Source organism: Gymnoscopelus braueri (assembly GCF_963280865.1).
Source record: "Gymnoscopelus braueri genome assembly, chromosome: 8".
In the NCBI taxonomy this organism is placed as follows: domain Eukaryota; kingdom Metazoa; phylum Chordata; class Actinopteri; order Myctophiformes; family Myctophidae; genus Gymnoscopelus; species Gymnoscopelus braueri.
Genome location: NC_137609.1, coordinates 45051837 through 45074900, shown reverse-complemented (window position 1 = coordinate 45074900; position 23064 = coordinate 45051837). Strand labels below are relative to the sequence as shown.

At 42.4% G+C, this 23064-nt stretch overlaps 1 protein-coding gene across 3 annotated transcripts in view; it reads left to right on the top strand.

Annotated features, from left to right (window-relative positions):
• Positions 1 to 430: 430 nt before the first annotated feature.
• Positions 431 to 23064, top strand: part of ppp3ca (protein phosphatase 3, catalytic subunit, alpha isozyme) — a gene marked incomplete at both ends in the record, with an annotated part of 39234 nt that continues 16600 nt past the window's right edge. For 2 of the 3 annotated variants that reach the window (XM_080434711.1, XM_080434710.1), the window contains 5 exons: positions 10778 to 10973; positions 17731 to 17855; positions 19523 to 19634; positions 20154 to 20299; positions 20860 to 20999. In XM_080434711.1, the coding sequence (XP_080290837.1) occupies positions 10805 to 10973; positions 17731 to 17855; positions 19523 to 19634; positions 20154 to 20299; positions 20860 to 20999 (692 nt within the window). Of the gene's footprint in view, positions 486 to 10772; positions 10974 to 17730; positions 17856 to 19522; positions 19635 to 20153; positions 20300 to 20859; positions 21000 to 23064 lie in introns of those variants that run through there. The other variant, XM_080434709.1, reaches the window with a different exon arrangement.

The following is a 23064-nucleotide window of genomic DNA, read 5'->3' as shown; positions in this document are numbered from 1 at the left end:
TCTCTCTCTCTCTCTCTCTCTCTCTCTCTCTCTCTCTCTCTCTCTCTCTCTCTCTCTCCCTCCCTCCATCTCTCTCACTCCATCTCTCTCTCTCTCCCTCCCTCAGTTCGTGCACCCTCCCCCACATAGCGGTCCAGAGCATCACGGTAGCAGCAGAGAGCAGCAGCATCCATCCTCTCTGATGACTGTGGGCAGCAGCGCCACACAAATCATCCTCCTCAGCAGCAGCAGCAGCAGCAGCACTAGGCAGCAGCAGATCATACACTTAAGGACGCATCATCCTGGTGATGCCACATCACCAACCTGATCGTCCTCTCGTAACCGAAGCGAAGACTCACCATCGACGATAACAAATTAAAAAATAAAATAAAAACAGCGTTTCTAGCAGAAAGAAACGCGTTGTTTCCCCTCGACGCGGCAACAACAGCCCATGAAGATGTCTAACACTGACATCGATTTAAACGCCACCGATCGGATGGTGAAATGTAAGTTAAACTGTACGTTTTCGCCTTCGTTATGGGTTTTTTGGGGGTGGGGGTGGGGGGGGGGCATGCGTAACAACATCGGCGTTAACTGTGTCAGCTTCGTTGTTTTTTTTTGTTGCTTTAATCTGGCCTTTATTTTGCACACCGCGGATTATAAGATGTGGGCCATCATCATCATCAAGTTGTTGGTCATCTTGTCTGTTATAGCTGGGCTTTTTTACTGGCTCGCTTTGATGTTGACAAACAGTGAAGGCTAGTGTTTTCCTCTGCTGCGCAGTCTGCGTGGACGACAGGAATTGGGGCTTCATTGTGTTCCGTGTATTTTCGGGAAATAAGACTAGTATTCCATCCTGATCCTATAGCGTTTTTGCCATCTCGATGTGTGTGTCAGGCGCCGGGCAGCATAACGGCATATATAGGCTACTGACGTTGAGGCAGTGATGCAGCAGGATTTCACAGGCTCTTGACAGGGCCATGGGGAGAGGAAGGGGCATGAAATTGACATTTGATGAGGTGCATTTTTAGTAGTCCAATGGTTTGGGGTGAGCCATCTTTTCGAGTTCTAAATATGCACGATTTATAAAGCTGCATATTGAAAAAGTAGAGCAGTTCATGCTGTCACAGCTAAGGGAGAAGATGGTAACTTGCATCAATGCAGGATGCAGGAGGTTGAGTTGCTCCACAAATCATGCCTAAACCTAGCCTATACTGTAATAGCCCTGCTGAGTTTTCCCATATGCACTGTATAGGCTCGGCCTACACACACCATTTTCTTAGTTGTGCGATCAAGGACAGTTGAAGAGAATAATACTTAGCGTGAACAATGTGGTCTTTAAGCCAGGACATAATGCTATAACAGAGTAAGCTCCTTGGGTTTTCTGGGCACCATGACAACATCACAGTGGAACCCCGATATTCATTAAACTATGCAATCTATCATCGTGGAGGGCCCCTGTCAACCAAGGGCCCTCGGAATTTCCCTTGCTTTTCATTCCCATTTGGCACCCCTGCTTACTGTAGGGTGATGAAATGCTTGCATGAGCTTTTAGCTTACATTTTAATGAGCTCAGGTTTAGAAAATTCATACCATAGCCTACAGGTAGCCTGCAGCAGGAAGGGCTTCACAATAATAATAATAATAATAAAAGAGCGAAGCAGACATTGATGCTGATCACTGCAGGGGCCAATAATGGAGCTCTGTGGGACATATCATGGCCACTGTCTATCCTGGTCCAACTTATGATTTTGTATTTTATTCTATTTTATTGAGAATGTAGTCGACTTTTAGAGAAATTAATTATTAAGAGAGCCAAATTCTCCTGATAAAAGTTAATATTTTCCAAAGAACATAATTGTATTATTTGCTGTGGGAACAATTTGTATAGTCAATATTGTATTGAGAGTATATTCATTGAATTCACAAGCAACATTATAAGGATCAGAATAACTTTTTAATTGTTTTTATTTATTTTGTAACATAGGGAGGTAAACTGCTTCCTTAAGTGCCACTGGTTGTGGTTGTGGTGTAGCTGTCAACATGTTAACCTCACCGGGGTGGGGGCTTCAAGTAATTCATACTGTGTCACATGGCACTTGAGGAAAATAACTCTCCAACTGTAAAGCGTGTCATCATGAGACCCATCATGAGATATTATTGAGTGACTCGATTGTGTGAGTATAGTCTCTCCCATAGTCTCTTCTGCAGCCATATTGGAAAGAAATTGGACCCCTCTTCCTTATACTTCCTTCACAGGTGTTACCAATGATACTAATGAAGGCTCCGTTGCATTTAGCGTAGCACAGTGGTTCTCAAACTCCTTCATTTCAAGGACCCCCATAACTCTGAGAGTGTACAAATGGAACCAAATGGAAGGGTCCATTTGGTTCCATTTATACACTCTCAGAGTTACACACCCAAGGAACCATGAGGGTCCCTGGACCACACTTTGAGACCCACTGGTGTAGCAGAGTGTTTCCAGTTAGTCAACATGCACAATATCAGCACCCTGACTCTGTTTGACCAGAATGGAACAGAGCCTTCATTAGTATCATTGGTAACACATGTGAAGGAAGAGGCACACTTTCTTTCCTATAGGCTGCTGTGCATAGAGCCCATTGTCTTCTTGGACACGTGTGTAAGAGGCTTGTCTGTGAGATTGAGGGGTTCTTAAGCTTAATTTTCTGCCCATTGGCCACGTTTTTATTTTATTTTTTATCAGTAGTTCATTTTCTCACTCTTTTCCCCTTGAATTACCATAAACTTCCTCACCTGTTAGGGTGGTTATTCCACCATGCACATACTAGAATATTTTGCTGATGCAGTTTTTTCCAGAGGGACTGAGCAGGTTCTTCTTGCTCAAGGGCACTTCAACACGATTGGCTGTTGCCTTGTGCAAAGACTGTCTGAAACTGTGATTCATCTCTGATCTCTTGGTCACAAGACGTTCTCTCTATAATCTGTAGTCCATGCCACCCACCCACAGTTCCTTCTCAGGAACATTAAGGTAACATGTAGTGTGACTACATGTTGTCGTGGCAGCTGTGATGCTTGCATGTTGTGCTGACGCTGTCATTTTTCTAGAAATCTTGCTTCAAATAAAGTGTGAAAATGCAAGACTTTGGAAATACTTTATAAATGCTTGGCTGGTTCTTTTCAAATTAAACATTTCTTTGCACTTTCTAATTAATGCATTGTTTTTTTCTATTATAATTAGCAGCCGAGATGACTAAAGGTCAGTGTCATTAGAAAGGAAGATGTTTCTTACTTGCATTTGGGAGATGGGGGTGACCGGGATTTTATTAACTAGTATTTAACTGTTAGGTGCTAATAAAACAACGTAATTGAGACCACAACAACACTATATCCAGCCTGTCTTTCTAATTCCTTTAAATTTGTTTTACATTTGAGTAATTCTCGTTCAATTCACAATTCAGTTTAGTTTCAGCTAGTTTCCAGAATGGGTTTGCTCATTTCAATTTAGTTTTTATTGTTTAAAAATGTTTACCTTTAGTTTAGTTTGTATTAGTTTTGAGTATTAGTTTAAGTTTTTATTATAATACGGGGATGTTTGTCAAGATGTAAGAAGTTCAGAATAGGTATAACAATATGAAGGAAATTGACCAATTGTCTTGTAGACATTGCAGTCTCAATAATATTGTATTATGCACCAATGCCTCCTTCTAATTTCTCCTAATGTCTAGTTTTTATTTTTAATTCATTTTATTTTTTCTCACACCTAGTTCTAGGTGTTAGTTTAGTTTTAGTTAACTATATTAAACGCTTGAACCCTAGCGTCCCTATTCCGGGACAAACATTCCGATCCACAAGCTCACAACGCATCATGTTGCGAGAACTTGCGACGTGTTTGGCGAGCATGTGGATTGGCTATTTTCAGCAGCATTTTAAAGGGAAAAGGGATGGGGCCAAGTATAGACTCCTTGGGGACTCCATTCAATGAAGTATATAGGGTTTAAGTGGTTAAGCTCATTTCAAGTGTTAGACCATGTGTGTACAATGCATTGGCAGTGTGAATTTAAATATAGATAGCAAGTGGCTCTTCAGATACGAGGGCTACTAGTTGAATGACCACGAATACACCAGTTTATCAAAACTCTCCGCCCACTAGTACTGCTTGTTTTCGTCCTTGCAGTCTACCTAGTGACTTGTATAGAGTCGTGGTTCTCAAACGTTTTAATTTCAAGTACCCCCTAGTTTGGTATGCATTAGGCCCTGGGCCTGGATCCCCATAACTCTCTCTGAGTTACAAACTTGTAAAGATCCATTTTGGTTGGACGTCAGGGTCCAGTAGAACCAGTTGTGTAAGTCCTTACTGTAAGTCTAGCTGCCACCTAAGTAAAACACAATTTAAATGTACACATCACTACATTAAAATGGGTTGCACTAGTTCTTCTGTATATAGTAGAGTTCTTATGCCGTCTGTTGAAACAATTATTTCTATTACAGTTCTGTTAAAGCCTGTAATGCTGCAGCAATTGCTTGGTGGTGATTGGACACAGCTATACAGCATTTTGTTAATAACCATTTACACATTAATAAAGCTTTACTTGTCGAAACATTCCGTAAGATTGAGTGGTGCAACCCGATTTAGTATATCTTAAGTTTGAAACTTACTAGTAGTATTTACTAAGATCTTTAGTATGGCCTGTACACACAAACATAGTAATTTATATTACATTTATTTATGAATAGCTGGTGCAACCCCTGATGAAAATAATGAACTACTACTTCTACCATCTACTAGGTGAATGCAATTAACTGCTATTATTCTGGGTCCTCAATTATGTGTTTAGAACAAAGGTGCTAAAACATAATGTTCTAACAATATCACTATAGAATATAGAATATTCTAATTTAACCAATTTAAACGTTTAGAAATAGGATTCTTTTTTGAGGGCTATGTGTTTGTGCCACCATAGATAAATCGTAACAAAAACCCAATATCTCTTCTTTGTTTCCAAGGGCCTTTTATGGACCACAATGTCTCTCGCTGCCAGCATGCCTAACCATCCATTTTTAGAAAGAGATGAATGTGAGAATATCACAATCCATCGTAAAAAAAAATATACAATATAATCTGACTAATATAAACTGTTTAAAAAAGACCTGCATAACGCAATACTTTCTTCAGCATGGAGTAGGAGGGCTTTTGAAAGCTTCATTCAGTCAATGACAGTCAACGGAGGGCAGAATTGATTACACCCCACCAGCAGGTTGGGGTTTCCCACCCCTGCATGAGTATGATGTACAGTAAGAGCAAAATGTCTGCCATGTGAATATGATTATGTGTGCACCATTACTGCTAAAGAAAGGGAGTGATGGAAGTGGTAGATTATGTGGCTTCTGGATCTGCATCTGTCTACACTTCTGCATCAGTATCTGCATGTGCGTGTGCGTGTGCGTGTGCATGTGCGTGTGCGTGTGCGTGTGCGTGTGCGTGTGCGTGTGCATGTGCATGTGCATGTGCATCTACATCTACATCTGCACCTGCATTTGCGTCTACATCTGCATCAGCAGCACCTACAACTACATACATCTGCAGATTCTAATCTGCACGTGCACGTGCACCTAGATCTGCACATGCACTTGCACCTGCACCTACACTACATCTGCACCTGCACTTACGTCTGCATCTGCACTTACACTTGCATTTTGCATCCATCTATTCTGCATTCTGCATCTGCTGAGCCTTCCATGTAAATTGCAGCATTCCATGCTGGCTGCACTACAGTATTCAGCTGCCTCTGCTGTTGCCCGGCAACATACAGCATACAGTAGTTCCACTTTGCTCGGGTGCCCAGTAGAAGTGAGCTGTCAATTTGTACTACTACTCTCTCTCTCTCTCTCTCTCTCTCTCTCTCTCTCTCTCTCTCACGCACACGAACACGCACGCACGCACGCGCTCATACACACACACACACACACACACACACACACACACACACACCCACCCACACACACACACACACACACACACACACACACACACACACACACACACACACACACACACGCACACACGCACACACGCTTACATCATACTCAGGGGTGGGGAAACCCCAACCTGATGGGGTGGAATCAATTCTGCATTGAAGAATGAAGCAGAGATATTAAAGCATTTGTCCAATATATCGTGCTATTTGTAATTGTAGGTAAATCTATTGTAAAAGCATCTTCCCTAATGAAAAGGTCTTATGTACAGTAGGCTCCCACTGTGTAGCTAGGAGGATATGTACTGTATCTAAAGCAGCAAGCGTGCTACGTCCATCTATTTTACAATGCAATGATCACAGAATGATACCACAGAAAGACACACACACACACACACCTTATTATGTTGCTGTTCATGGCATTAACCCATTTAGACCAGGAAAGAATCCGTGTCATCTTTAGATTTCTTTGGCTATTCAAAACAATAGCAGATCTACAAGCTCATGAGCTTGTAGATCTGCAATTTCTTTTAGAAAAGTCGTGAAAATGTGTATAAAAAAAGTATATATTTTTAAAGCGAACATTTGTAAAATATTTTGTTCCAGGGACCTCCAGAAGCAAAGATTTGAGTTACAAATGTTCGCTTTAAAAAATAAATATAGGTACATTCAAAGATTTGCGCACATTTTCACGATTTTTTTTTTTTTTGCAGATCTGCAAGCTCATAGCGCGGCACTCGGTGCCGCGCTATGAGCTTGTAGATCTGCTAATTTTTTAATAGCCCAAAGAAATCTTAAAATGACACGAGATGCCTCCCCAGATTGAACGTGTTAAAGGTAGGGTAAGTGATTTGCGTTGGTTAAAATAAGTGTTAAATAGCTCTATATTCTGATAGTACTCATTGCTATAGAGTGTTTGTTCAGTATTAGGACTCTCCTTGTCTCTCCACCTCTTTAATAAACAGAAAATGCATTTTCGTTTCAGTTTCAGTTTCATTTCCAATTTTATCCAATCAGGATAGAGAACTCAATCAGGATATAGATTAAACAAGTGAAATTGGAAGTGATGACACTAAGAAATGAGCAGGCAAAATTAGAACTGGAACACTATAAAAATGAAGCATAAAAATGGGTACTTTCTCCTGATTGGCTGAGATAATGACACCTACCGAAAAATGTATTTTCTGTTTATTAAAGAGATGGAGAGACAGGGAGACTCCTGTTACTGAACAAACACTCTATAGCAATGATTACTATCAGAATATAGTATTTTAACCTTTTAACAAAATACTTTTTGTTTTAACCAAAAAATATCACTTACCCTACCTTTAAGATCAGAAAACATTTTGTCTAGCTTTTTTCTTTTTCCTTATGGCTGGCTGGCTGCATGCTCGCAGAGTAGTCTGAACATTAAATGTGATCTTGTTGTGTACGCATCAACGAGCAATGAACTTCCCAGCTGAAGTTCCCAGCTGGCACACTCAAATGTGAAAAAAAAAAGAAGTGTTGAGCCATGTAGCCTGCATGGTTATGATTTTGAATAAAGGCTGCAGTATTTGCTACACACCAATAAACAGAGTAGGCATATCATGGGGGGGGGGGGAGAGGCACATTGAGCAGGGGCCAGTTCAGATAAACGTATTTATAATGCAGGGTTAATGAATAATATAACCCACATATGGAAGAGGTTTGCCGTGTGGATGTGTTTCTGTTTCTCTGAGCCATGTATAGCCATGGTTCATTTGACAATACAGGCAATCTTGAGTTAGAAGAACCCATTCAGAACCTGTAATGCTTAAGTTGTAACAAAACCACTACAACAGGGTTTCACAATCAGCGGGCACGGTCCAAAAAAGTGGGTCATGAGATATTCTTACAAGACCGCGGCGCCTGACAAAGAACAACTACTGCAGAGGAATTGTGTGTTATTTGATATAATGGGTCCTGATATCATGATCGGTGCAAAAGTTGCATTGCCAGTATCAAGCTAGAGGTGAAAACTAAAACTACATCTAAAACATTTATTTTAGACAGAGCTCAGCACCGGAAAAGTTAACCGCTTAACCCATTCATTCTGGGAACGCATCTGAACGCATTATTTTACACTTTGGCTAATCTTTGAATATATATACTTTTACAGCGAACATTTTTAACTCAAATCTTTGCTTCTGGCGGTCCCTGGAACAACAAAATGAGAAATACATATCTAAAAATGTTTTCTAAATCCTAACAGCATGTTGCTATACCAACCTTTTCATGTCAAGGACCACCCAAAATGTATTTGGCCGCGGACCCCTAGAAGCAAATATTGGAGTTAAAAATGTTAAATATATGTAAAAAAATATATACTGTGTTCAAAGATTTGCACACATATTCACGATTTTTCAAAAAAAAATGCAGATCTACAAGCTCATAGCGCGGCAGCTTGTATATCTGCTAATTTTGAATAGCAAAAGTATAAAATAATGGTTATAACTACAATCTAAAATGACACAGATGCGTTCCCGGTCTTAATGGGTTAAACCCTCTAGACTTAGTAAACAGGACCTGAGTTGTCTCTGTACTTGGACCGCTTTTTTCTGTCTGAAAAAGATGTAGGCCTTAAGAAAAAGGGAGAAACATATCAACATATGTATATTTTTGCAAAATAAAGCCCCTATACTGATCTTATTTTGATCTTAACTGTATGGCAACTGTCTTCTATGTCAGAAAAACATTGTGAGGCGGTTATATTCCACACTTACGTCTATTGTTGATTTCCAGAAATTAATAAATAATTATATACTCTGGAATTATCCATAATTAAAGCAGGTCTAATTTTATTTTTCAGACAGATGAGAGTCACATAAACTGTAGTGAGAAATACTTGTGTAAGACCAAGGCAGTGTAAGAGAGTTGTATGAGAGAGTACATGAGAGTTGTATGAGAGAAAGGGACCACTGTACTGTAACTGACTTCATGCCATATCGAGGAAATAACAATAGCATAAAACAATGACATAAAACACATGTTTATATTTATTAAAGGATCACCATTAGAGACACATGAATGAGCCACTCGTCTTCCTGGATTCCTGAACATAGCGAATACAATACAAATGTACAACTAAAAATACAAATTAAATAAAAAAGAAATCAATACAAATATAATAAAAATCAATACAAAAAGACAAATTAACATTATAAAATCAAATCCAACAGTCCAGTCAAATTAAACAAATACACAAATAACAGTTACATATTTGAGTTACTTGGCAAGATATCTCTTGATGTGTTTTTTTTAAGTAATTTTGTTATGGATTGTAGATAAGATGTTTTTGGGCAGAGCATTCCAGAGTTCTATTGACCTATATATACCAGTGAGTTTTAGAAAATTAGTTTTTGGTGCTGTTTTTGTTCTTATGTTACCAGAAGCTGCTCCTCTAGTGTTGTGACCATATTCAGAAGTCATTTATAACTGGTGAGCCAAGCTAGATGGCTTATTGGTGCTAATAATGTTCCGCAGTAGCATTAGAAGACTCACCGATCATTTCTGTTCATAAGCCATGATGCCAGATGTTCATGCATATAGCTAATACTTGTCCTGTATGAACATCCTAGTGCCAGACGAGCCGCTTTATTCTGAGCAACCTGTAACTTTTTCAAATCAGATTTTGTAGCTGACGACCAGATTACAGGGCAGTATTCTAAATTAGAGAGAACCAAAGAATGAATATAACTGATTTCATTATAGAGGGAGTGATGAAAGCAGAACACGTCCTAGTCATACAGATTCCTCTTCCCATTTTGATGACAATATTGTTTATAGACCAAGATAAAGAGCTATCATATATTATGTATACATTTGAATACGGGTAGCATCCTCACTTCAGATGTGCATCAATGTTTCTCTATCAGTGGATCTAGACCAAAAAGTGGGCCCTGAGAACATTTTGAAGTGAGGCATGAATGATGTATAATTAATATGTCATGACATCATCGTGCCAAATGTTATAACATTTACAGCAGGACCACTCTTGCATGTGTCTGGGGGATTCTCTGCATTTAATTAAGCTATAGGTCATCACCAACCATATGTATGGCGTTACACCGAGGAATAAGTGACTCTGCTGAGTAGGTACAAAGGTGTCGGGGGAGTGCAACGGTAGCATCTTTTCTGCTGCTGTCAACCCAAACCCGACCCAGCTGCCGTTGGCAAGATGACAGCGTCAGAGATGTGCAATTGTTTGAGAGTTTGGACGTGGGGAAAGTGTTCATGGTCCATATAGCTAATTGCATAAATCGGAAGATGCTGTTTTCTCTAAAGCAGTGGTTCCCAAACTCGGGGTCGGAACCCCCGACGGAGTCCCCAAATTATTTTGTGGGGGGGGGGGGGGGGGGGCAGATGATTAGTTTAATGTGGAACATTGTTTTCTTACTCAACAGTAAATAAACCAATATACAGTATACGTGTACAGTATACAGGGTATCTGCACATTTCTGAAGTTACAATTTAATGACTTTTAAGACCTTTTTAATTCCAAATTGGCCAAATTGTCAAATGTTACATAATGAAGAGGCAAACGTCTCTGCGAGGCGTTGTGAGCTTGTAGGTCGGCTATTTTCACAATATTTATCTGTGAAACCGAGTCAAACAAAATGGATGCCTAGTATTGCCTACAATTCCAAGTGCTTGTCAGGGTGGAGGGTCCCCAGTTCAAATACGATTATTTTGGGGGGGGTCACGGCCTGAAAAGTTTGGGAACCCTTGCTCTAAAGCTTGCCAATCCACAACTATTACAGCTATACCTTCATGTCCCGTATTTAAATGTACTCTCTTGTCTTTGTGCTTTCTCTTCAGCCGTTCCCTTCCCCTTAAGCCATCGCCTCACAATGAAGGAGGTGTTCGACAGCGAAGGGAAACCCCGCGTGGACATGCTCAAGGCCCACCTCACCAAGGAGGGCCGCGTGGACGAGGCCGTAGCGCTTCGCATCATCAACGAGGGGGCGGCCATCCTCCGCCAGGAGAAAACCATGCTGGACATTGAGGCGCCGGTCACAGGTATGGTAGCCTCTGGAACCCATGCCTTTTCTTCTTTCTTTTTTTGCTTCAAAAGAAAAAAAGCCTGGGGTAACGTTGCAGGATACTGTGGCCTAGGAGTGGGAGGGAACCTTGTATTTTCCTAACCAATCGGAGTGCAGAGGGGCGTCGCTCCAAATTTGGTGACGTCAGTGTTCTGTGCACAGGCCGGGGGGGGGGGGGGTAGGGGAGGGGAGGCGGGCAAATAGATTGGTGAAGCAATAGGGAGCGGCGTTGTCTCCCAGTGCTAGGTTTGGATCCGCCCCTCTATGCCTTGGAAAGCCTATGGTTCCTCCAGCCTACAGGTATAGGTGGCTCTGTTTGTGTGTGGTCTCATACCCCTGTGTTCCAGACATGTCGGAGAGTTGGAATCTTTGACTTCCTACGTAGAGCAATGCAATGGAAAAGGTCATTTCCATTTTTAGATGTGCTGGTCCCGTATGAGCCTGAAGCGCAGCCGTAGATCCTCAGATAGGCCTCTCTTATCGCAGGGGGTCATCAATATGTCCGTACACGGACACAAGTTTTCCGTGGCAAAGACTTGTCAGTGGCAAATGTTCGATTTTGTTATCGACAACATAACATTATAATGTTCTTATTTTGATCACGAGACCCAATTACTGAATGTCAGTCTCCAGGTTTTCTACAGAATATGTAGCCTATGACACTGATTTACAATGACGGCACATTAGTAGGCACATTAGGAGTCCGCTAGTACAGACTTTTCAAGGACCCCCATAACTCAGAGAGTGTACCAATGTAACCAAATGGACCCATACGGGTCCATTTGGTTCCATTGGTACACTCTCAGAGTTACAGACCACCCCCAAGGAACCCCCGAAGGTCCCTTGACCACTGTACTATACAGTATATTAGGGCTAGATCTTTACATGTTTCTGGTAATATTATTGTCCGCTCACTTGTATGTCCATGGCAATAATAGAATTTTGACAAAAATGTCCACCACAAGCCAGCATGGTGATGACCCCGCCTCTCTGGGTTGTTCCTAAAACTCGCCTCATCACCTAGGACATTGGTTCTCAAAGTGGGGTCCGGGGACCCCTCAGGGGTCCTTGAGGGAGTTCCAGGGGGTCCCCAGCTAAATGATAGATAGTTAGGAACCAAATGGACCCTTATGGGTCTGTAACTCTGACAGTATACAAGTGGAACCAAATTAACATTGGTTTTACAATATAAATTGGGGTCCCAGAGATAGAAATGTGATTAAATGGGGGTCCATAGCCTAATTCATGTCAAACTGGGGGTCCTTGAAATTAAAACGGTTGAGAATCATTGCTAGAGCCGTAAAAATGTTCTCTCATGGGGGTCCCTGGCATATATTTTCAAATGGGGGTCCTTGGCATGAAAAAGTTTGCGAACCACTGACCTAGGATGATGGGGCTTTCCTGGCACCCATACAGACTCTGATACACGTCGATCAGTCCACCGGTGGCGGACATTCGCTGTTCACACACACAGACATCCAGAGACATCTCTGACAGTATGAACATGGCCCTAGAACAGTGGTTCCTAACCTTTTATCCTGGCTGGCGTTCGCTTACATCTGACAAAAGCTGAGACCCCCCCCCCCCCTCTCCACACGTGTATCTCAGGCATGTTTAACCCATTAAGACCTGAGGCCGATTCTACAAATGCCTTCTAAATCAGTAGTTCTCACACTTTCAAGATTTTCCAAAATAGAATCAGAAATAACAGATCTACAAGCTCCGCTGAGAGCTTGTATATCTGCTATTTTTGAATAGCCCAACGTAATAAATCTAAAATGACACCGATGCTTTCCCGGTCTTAATGGGTTAAAATTTTACAATATGATTGCTGTACTGTACAATAATGTTACATCATGTGGGTGTTAACCATGTTAGTTATGCAAGGCAACAGATACTGTATGTGGAGTCGGATCGATGTCACGTTGAGAACACGCGGCTAGAGACAGCGGACGAGAGCGAAGGACTTGTTTCGAAACGGTCAGGAAAATCTGTTTCGATTTCGTGCAACACGTTTAAAAACATTGTATTTACCTCAAAACCGACAGGACCTCCACACTGTCAGTGGGATGTTCGGGTGGGACACCCCGGACCCCACATTGGGAACACTGGCCTAGAAGCATGTTCCATTTAGTATATGTGGTACAATTATGAGTGACACGAGTCTCTGTTCCTACCGTGGGGAGCTGAGCCTGTTTAGCCGGTGTGCTACATTCCTGCTCTGTATTTCTGCAGAGACAATTAGTCCTACATGGAGGTTATAGTGATTCTTTCAGGGACACAAGGAAACAGTGTGTGTGTGTGCGTGTGTGCGTGTGTGTGCGTGTGTGTGTGTGCGTGTGCGTGCGTGTGTGTGCGTGTGTGCGTGTGTGTGTGTGTGTGCGTGTGTGCGTGTGTGTGCGTCAGTGGTGGAAAAACGTACTCAAATTATTTACTTAAGTAAAAGTACCAATACTGCAAAATAGAAGTAAAAGTCCCAATACTTATTCAAAATAAGTATTGGCATAAAAATGTACTTAAAGTACCGAAAGTAAAAGTACTAAAATATTTGAAAATAGCAGATCTACAAGCTCACAACGTGTTGCGATGCGATGCGACGCGTTGTGTGCTTGTAGATCGTCTATTTTCAAATAGCCTAGGTATAAAATAGGGCTAAAGTGGTTAATGTATGTTTTATAAATATAATAATTTATATCTGAAAAGTAACTAGTAACTAAAGTTTTCAAATAATTGTAGTGGAGTAAAAGTACAATATTTGCCTGGAAAAAAAGTGTGCAAGTATTGGAAATTGGAAATACTCAGGTAAAGTTCAAATACCTCAAAATGTTACTTAAGTACAGTACTTAAGTAAATGTACTTAGTTACTTTATACCACTGGCGTGCGACGCGCGTGTGTGCGTGTGTGCATGTATGCGTTTGTGTGCGTTTGAGTGTTCTTATAGCAGGGAGCCATCACTTTCAGAGTTGTGCCTTTGTTATGTCATCATGAAACAGGAGTAGGCCTACTATATAGCAGGACTGCAGAAATTCATATCCCTGTTCACGAGAGCCTTACGAAAGCACTGGCGTGTTTCATTGGGTGCTATTTTAGATACTACTTAATGGATGGTAGTGTGGCTCAGGAGGTAGAGTGGCTTCCCAGTTCGATCCCGCCCCCCCCCCCCCCCCCCCCAAGAGTTAGTGCCGAAGTGTCCTTGAGCAAAGACACTGATCCCCTAATTGCTCCCGATGAGCAGTTTGGTGCCTTGCATGGTTTCCACCGCCATCGGTGTGTGTGAATGTGTGTGTGAATGGGTGAATGAAATGCACATTGTAAAGAGGATTGGATAAAAGGCGCTATAAAAATGCACCATTTACTTAATGCAAAAACTGCAGGCCTTCAGTTGAATTTAAACACATCTTGGTTGTCCATGGGGTCAGCGGCGCACTAAGTTAAGCCACTATAAACCCTATCACCAGGACAGCACCACAACCAAAAATGGATCTCCGGGTAGATAACCCTGACAGCGTGGCATTGGAGCAGTTTTATTCATTAACATTACTTGTGGAAGAACAGGACACTTATTAACACAATATTGTTATTGACCATTAGAAATGTATGTTCTGGACACTTTGTTTCATATTGTGAAAACGTCCGTATAGACATTCTATCTGAAAATGGCCCGTTTTCTTACAAACATTCAAACATTGTGATCTGGTCTAGAGCGATTCAGACGGCATTGTCATTCACCACAGGAGACGACCCGGGATCCTCTTGTCGACTGGCGTTAGGAAAATGGAGGCTTTATGTATTAAGTATGAAATATGGATGACAAGCTCAGTATCGCGTATGGGCTTTGGTGAGCGTGGGGACTGTGGAGGTGGGTTTCATCCTCTCTAGCTCTAGGTTTGAACGTCTGCAGCAGTGTGTGTGCGTGTGCGTGTGCGTGTGCGTGTGTTTGTGTGTGTGTGTGTGTGTGTGTGTGTGTGTGTGTGTGCGTGTGTGTGTGTGTGCGTGTGTGTGCGCGTGTGCGTGTGCGTGTGCGTGCACGTGTGCGTGCCCACAAATTCATGCGCCGTTTAGTTATGAATCTCTACTTGCATAGGTATGTTGTGTGTGCGCGCGCATGTGTTCGATTGCTTTAGTCACACAAGCAGAGTCTCCCACTCACATTGCTCTAAGCTTTGAGTGGGCGAAGGCCACAGCGCAGCTGATAGGGGAGACAGAAAAGAGAGGAGATGGGAGAGTGGAAATGAGAAGTGGAAGAGAAGGAGAAAGAAGGTAATGAAAAATTGAAGGCATGCAAGGAGATGGAGCCTTGCACTCCAGGGCCGTTGTGTTGAATCTTCAACATCTGCAGGGGACACGTGCTCCCAGATTCTTGTTGTTTGGTACTCGTAAGACAAAAAGACAAAAATCGCCCATTATCTGACAGCGTCTCGTATCTTGTGTGGTTGCAGGCGCGCAGCGTTGGTTGTCGTCCCTTGGTTTGCTGGACCAAACTTCTAATGGAGATTAGAACTCTTATTTAAAAAAAAATATCCCACGATTTTTTCACCCGGTGCCAATTTACTAAGTGATTCTGGGCACTACACTCCCCCCACCAGCCTAGGGAGCCCAGAGCCGAGCTCATGCCTCCTTCAATGCATGAGAGCCAACTGACCTTCTTGTCATCTGACAGGGGGGAGTTTCCCCGGTTGGACGTAGCGCGTGGAAGGAACACGTTATTCCAACCAGTTCCCTTCCCCTCCATCAGGCGCCCCGGCTGACCAGGGGGAGGCAGTATAGAGACCAGGATTACTTCATGTTTTTGTGAGGGTATTAACTACCCTAGAGACACTGGTAGAACATGCAAACTCATGATTAGATATTTTTCTCTCTGTTTGTGCAAATTGAAAATGTTCCCTCTCTGAACCCAGGACCTTCTAGCTGTGAGGCGACAACGCTACCGACTGCGCCCCGTGCCCCGTAGATGGGGACTCTTGTTCTTATTGTTTTGGTCAGGGGACATAAGCGTTATCCTAATAGTTAGTTATAGTCATCCTGTAGCCTTTCATATTACATTTTAGATGACTGCTGGTTTTTTAGACCTCTCCTGACACATCTTCAGAGCAGTGGTTTTCAAACTTAATGTGCCCAACGCATACCAATGGGCAAGTAAGAATCTCAAGGCACACCTCCATTCATAGCAAAAATAGTAGATCTACAAGCTCAAAACACATGCCATGCACAACACAGGCACGCAAAGTTGAAAGTGTTTAGGTTTTTATGATATAGAATTTGCCTGTATTAGAAATCCCAAGGCACATGGGGGCGGCCATAGCTGAGTGGTTAGTGAGCCTGCCTAGGGCGCCAGAGGCCCTGGTTGCCCCATGTACGATTCCAGGCCAAGCCAGCATATGTGTCGATGAAATGAAATTTGTCCCTGAGCAAGACTCTTAACCCCTAATTGCTCACAGGCCCTCATTGGAAACAAGCCCGCAAGGACTTTCATGAACGTCCTGTTAAAAGGAATTATCCTTATCCTTACAGCTGGACTTTTGTTTGAGAATCGCTGATTTACTTAACCCATTTAGACCTGAGGCCGATTCTAAAAACGCCTTCTAAATCCTGAATTTTCAGAAAAACTTCAAAAATTACAACAAATGTATGTTGCTATATACTGTACATAGCAACAAGAACCGCAAAAGGGGTTCCCATCTTGAAAGGTATAGAAATAGGGGTTCCCGCCCTAAATGGGAATGTCTTAGTGTCATTCGACACTTTTCGTACGATATCTTAGCAACACTTGTCTTTACAAGTATAGAACAGCCTGTACTCAAAGGCGGAAGTACCTCCCCAAGGAAATGACGTTGATGCTTTGCCGATCTGTTTACATCCTCTCTGTGCATGAAACCCATGTTGTGATTGGTTGAAAAAATAAATCTTCTGGGGGGAAGCACATACAACGGAAGACACGCTCTGGCAACCCGCTCGTTGCCAGGCTTTTCTCCTCAGAGATGAGAAAAGACAGAGGCTATAGCAGAGCCCAGGAATTCAGAGCAACACCCAGGCACACGCCACTGCATCCCACAGAGGGGGAGATCGAGAAAACACCTTTCGGGCAAAAGGATGCCAGCCGTGTAACGATAACGCATTGAGCCCTACAGGAGACATTTTGGTTATTTATTTATCCCTAAAACACAGATCACCATGGCAACAAGAGTTTGCAACGCCCCTCATCTTCTCTCGTTTCCCTCTCTCACGTTATCGTTCTATCTGTGTGTGTCTGTTTCTGCGTGCCTGTTGATTGGTCGAACTACAGCATCTATTGACCAATTGATCTATTTGTTTATCAATCTGTGTCTGATTTGATAGAATCACACCTCAGTGTGTGTCCTTCTCAGTCTGTGCGTGTGTGTGTGCATGCGTGTGTGTTTGTGTGTGTGTGTGTGTGTGTGTGTGTGTGTGTGTGTGTGTGTGTGTGTGTGTGTGTGTGTGTGTGTGTGTGTGTGTGTGTGTGTGTGTGTCACACACACACACACACACACGACCCAGATATACATTTCTTATACAGTATAGTTCGTTATATACAGTATGTACTGCTTGCACTGATATCTTCTATCTTAACCAACCAAACAACCAACCAACCTAAAAAGACACATGCATGCATTCTTGTGTGTACACACACACACATACACACAAATACACGCGAAAAGACAGAGCATAGAAATGGGTTGACGGTGTCATCCATGTGGGCGTTGTTGTGTTTCAGTGTGTGGAGACATCCACGGGCAGTTCTTTGACCTCATGAAGCTGTTTGAAGTGGGGGGATCTCCAGCCACGACACGGTACCTGTTCCTCGGGGACTATGTGGACCGCGGCTACTTCAGTATTGAGGTACGTTAATGAGCGCCTCGCCATATCTGACACTTTTTTCATTCAAGAGTTTGGGAAGTTACAGTTCAGTTCGATGAAGAGAACGATGACTTGATGAATTGAAGGTCCAGGATTAACAACAGCAAAACTATATCAAAAATCCATTTATAAACTCCAATACAGCTCTCAGAGTATAATCCAAGTGTCTTGTATCTAATCTGTATCCTCAGCACTTCTAAAACACCTAATTTTCACTGAAGATGTATTATTTTAAACACTTGTCTTGTGCACAAATGACGCACATGCCTGGGCAAGCGTGTGCGTTTGAACTTAAGCCACCAGTTAAGTGGATTAAGTTCAGGGGTTGACCGGGAACGCATCTGTGTAATGTTTTGATTTCTTTGGTTATTCAAAAATAGCAGTTATACAAGCTTATTACACGGCTTGGTTGAATGCTCGATTCTGATTGGTCAGTCATTATCCAGAAATAATGACCGATGAGCTCTATAACGGACCGCTGTGTAATCAGAGACTCAGAGCACCTGCTCGTACCAACCTGCGCTGCTTGGTTTTATGCTTTATCCAACATGACAGCCATGTAAACAAACAACCAATGTCCTTTACAACTAAACGTTGCTCTCAAGAATGTTTTTGAAAACATTTGAAGTGAGAAATAGACGATGCAATAACCGGAAAGTGATTCTATTTGATCCACTACACTTCCTTGTTTATCGTGGCACAACAACGGGGGAATACCAAAACGCTCGCCCAAAAACACAGTCGCCCCGGGGCAAATCTGGCGGTATTACAGGAAAATCGGCGGTATATACAATGGGGGGCGAGTGTGTTTTGGGGCGAGTTTTCCGGTTACCTTGTGGAATACTGTCATTTGTTTTCCGAGGCGAACTTGTCCGCCCAGCCCAATACTTATGGAATACTTTCATTGCTGTAAGCAAGGAAATACTTCGTTTTGTTGTTACTTTTGGGTACATTTATTTATGTATTTATTAAGTAGCCATGTAATAAGCGGGATAATGCATGGGGAGGTGGTCATTATTGAAATTTAAAGCCCTTCAGGGTGGTTATGCACCTCGGCTCCGCCTCGGTGCATAATCACCCTGTCGGGCTTCAAATTTCAATAATGACCACCTCCCCATGCATTATCCCTTGCTCATAGCGCGGCACCGAAAGCCGCACTATGAGCTTGTATATCTGCTATTTTTGATCAAATCTGTGAATATATATATTATTTTAAAGCGAACATTTGTAACTCAAATCTTTGTTTCTGGGGGTCCCTGGAACAAAACATTTTGAGATGGGGGTCTGCGGCCAAATACATATCTAATAATGTTTTAATAGTATGTTAGCTAGTATGCTAGCTCAGTGGTGCTCCAACTTTTCCATGTCAAGGACCCCGAAAATTATATGTATTTGGCCGTGGACCCCCATCTCAAATATGTTGTTCCAGGGACCCCCAGAAGCACAGATCGGAGTAAAAAATGTTCACGATTAGCAAAGAAATCTTAAAATGACACAGATGCGTTCCCGGTCTTAATGGGTTTAACTCTCGTTGAACCTCACGTGCGTGCCCAGGTGCGCTCCCATGTGGACCCAGAGATCCACATGATTAGATATTTTTCTCTCTGTTTGTGCAAATTGAAAATGTTCCCTCTCTGCTTTCTTGACAGTGTGTTTTATACCTCTGGTCGCTGAAAATCCTCTATCCAAAGACACTATTTTTACTGCGAGGAAATCACGAATGTAGACATTTGACAGAATATTTCACCTTCAAACAAGAATGTGAGTACCTCTCACTTTTTATTATTGTGTCTTTCTGCCTTATTAATGTCTGTCTCACTAATGTTTAATTGTCACGTTTTATTCGGTATTAACAGAAGGAAAAAGGAATTAATATGACAAAAACAAAAAGGGGGACAAATATTGTTGTTCATGGGAACTGGGGCGTTGATAATACTAACCCTCACACATAACGTGCGCGCACACACACACACACACACACACACACACACACACACACACACACACACACACACACACACACACACACACACACACACACACACACAGATATTTGTGTGGGACAAGAAACCAAGACGAGTGAGTGAGACTCGGATGCGTTTAAATATTTAAAGGAACATACTGTCATGTTTCCCGTGCCATTGAATAAGGAAGGACGGTATAAAAGGCTTTCTAGCTGTCTTCGTTTTCTCCCCTGTTTCATTCCATAACTGAGTGTGAGCAATTGCTGACGAAACATATACATATATTACCCTTTATTTTCTATATTTACCCTTTCAGGTAAAATCAAGTACTCAGAGCAGGTGTATGACTCATGTATGGATGCATTCGACTGCCTTCCCTTGGCCGCTCTCATGAACCAACAGTTTCTGTGCGTCCATGGCGGGCTGTCGCCCGAAATACACACCTTAGATGACATTAAGAAGGTAAAGCAACGCCTAAACATTAACATGACTATTAACTATGTAACTTAACTGTGTGTGCATGTCTGTATGTGTGTACAATAGGTGTACATGCATGTGAGACGACCTATAGAGTCAATGTGTGTGTGTGTGTGTGTGTGTGTGTGTGTGTGTGTGTGTGTGTGTGTGTGTGTGTGTGTGTGTGTGTGTGTGTGTGTGCGTGCGTGCGTGCGTGTGTGTGTGCGCGCACACGCGTGTGTGTGTATGTATGTGTGCGTGCGTGTTTGTGTGCGTGTGTGTGTGTGTGTGTGTGTGTGTGTGCGTGTGTGTGTGTGTACCTCTGAGAATCTCTTCTCATTGTAATCTAACCAAATGGACCCTTACAGTTCTGTAACTCTGAGAGTTATCGGGATCCGTGAAATTTAAATGTTTGAAAACCACTGCAATAAAGCATTTGTGTGTGTGCGCGTGCGTGCATGCGTGCGTGTGTGTGTGCGTGTGTGTGTGCGTGTGTGTGTGTGTGCGTGTGTGTGTGTGTGTGTGTGTGTGTGTGTGTGTGTGTGTGTGTGTGTGTGTGTATGTAGTTGGACCGGTTCAAGGAGCCACCAGCGTTCGGGCCCATGTGTGACCTGCTATGGGCTGACCCTCTGGAGGACTACGGCAATGAGAAAACCCAGGAGTACTTCAGTCACAACTCGGTCCGGGGCTGTTCCTACTTCTACAGGTGAGACGAAGACGATCATTCATTTCCTCATCCCAGCAGGCTGATCACGCCGTTTAGTTTGGAAGTGCAGACATTCTGACAAAGTCAACCACAATGCACACACAGGGTCATGTAATCGTGTTGCCATGTGTCTACCTAAGTCACCTGCAACTTATTAGTCCGGCCAGCAAGGGGAGACTGGCGACATTGGCCAGAAAAATGTGGCACTGCCTGGGGGGGTTGACTTCGCTGACACTACTCTAGAACCTGAACATGCTGATCACTGTGTCTACTATTCATTCATTCATTCGTTCATTCATTCATTCATTCATTCATTCATTCATTCATTCATTCATTCATTCATTCATTCATTCATTCATTCATCCATTCATTTATTGATTGATTCATTTATTTATTTATTTATTCATTCATTCATTCATTCATCATTTTATCCAGGTGCTCGGGGTATGGCAGTGTCCCTGTTTTTCTTCCAGCGCAGACCTTTGAGCATTAATAAATAATTAAAACACTTTTTAAAGTTTGATGGGTTTGTGGATAGCAGTGAGGAAGTGGAGAAACTGAGGATTGTTGCTGGGGAGGATGCACTGGGCTGTATCCTCAAGTAACATACTGTATCAATTAAAATAGCATACATACTGTATGTGCATAGCATAGCATAACAAAAGATGACAGCATAGCATAATTTAACATAACATCATCGCACAATATAGCATATAGTGTAGCATGATATCAGTATCATCATTCCCTGAGGGGAAATTTGATTTATTCACTTAACAATATCCACATAAAGCATCTAGAAAAATGCAAGGCTATGCAAGGCTAGGTTATGGTGGGCCAGCAATGAATGAATTTATTGCACACAATATGTTGATTTGCGGGAGTGTTGAAAATCTGTACGAGTAGTAGCAGATTGGACAAAATATGTAGGAGTAATATTTAAAAACATTTTTTTGTAAAAATCGGCCTCCTGGTGGCGCTATAACGGGACAATGTGAAAAGGGTGCAAAGTTTCACAGCAATCGGATGCTGCGTTTATGATTTGAGGCATTCTGTTCAAAACAAGGCACTCCTGCAAACTTTGAAAGCCAATCTTAGCCAATCAGGATGGAATATGAAAGACAGATCTGTCTTGATCATAGGACTATAGAGATAATGTGTACCGATTTGTTAGATTTTTGATCTGTAGGAGTAATATCAAAAAATATGTTTTGCAAAAATCTGCCTCCTAGTGGTGTTATAAAATGTTTTTGTTGGCCTTTAGGGAGTTTGCGTGCAAAATTTCACACAGATCGGTCCAATTATAGGTAGAAACGTGAATCGGCGTGTTATAGCACCACCATGAAGCCAATCTGAAGGATTTAGGATGACATTTCTTCCTCGGCCTAGTGTGAATGTGCGTGCAAAGTTTCACGCACATTCATGATTTGAGGCATTTTGTTCAAAACGGACCACTCCTGCAAACTTTGCGAGCCACTCTTCATCAGAATGAAATCGGACAGATCCGTCCTGATCACATGACTAAAGAGATATTGTGTACCGATTTGCGTGATGTTTGGACAAAATCTGTAGGAGTAATATTCAATATAAAACAATGTGTTGGGCCTTCTGGTGGCGCTATAACAGGCCGATGTGTAACGGGCCTCTGCTCTGGCCTCCAGTGAGTGTGTTTGTGCACAGTTTCGCGTCGATCTGGCCAACGGTGCCAGAGATTAGCTGTCCACAGACGGACACACACACGGACTGACGGACAGGCAGGACAACATGTCATAGTCTCGGCCACGCCTTCAAAGATTCGTTTTTTTTGTATTTCTAAGTGATTCAAGTGAAGAAAACAAATCGACAAATTCAGACAGGGCATCGGTGCAGGGGTTGGGGTTTGGCGGCTCAGGCTGTATGAATACCAACCATGTGACCACGTTGCCTTTGGTTTGATTCCTGAATAGGTACGTGCAGTACATGCCATCGCCTCCTCTCCGCACTGCCCTTCCTGAATAAATCTCTGAATAAATCAATGAAATGCCGTAAAATCTTTAAAGAGAGCCTGGGGTTACTTTGCATCTGGCTC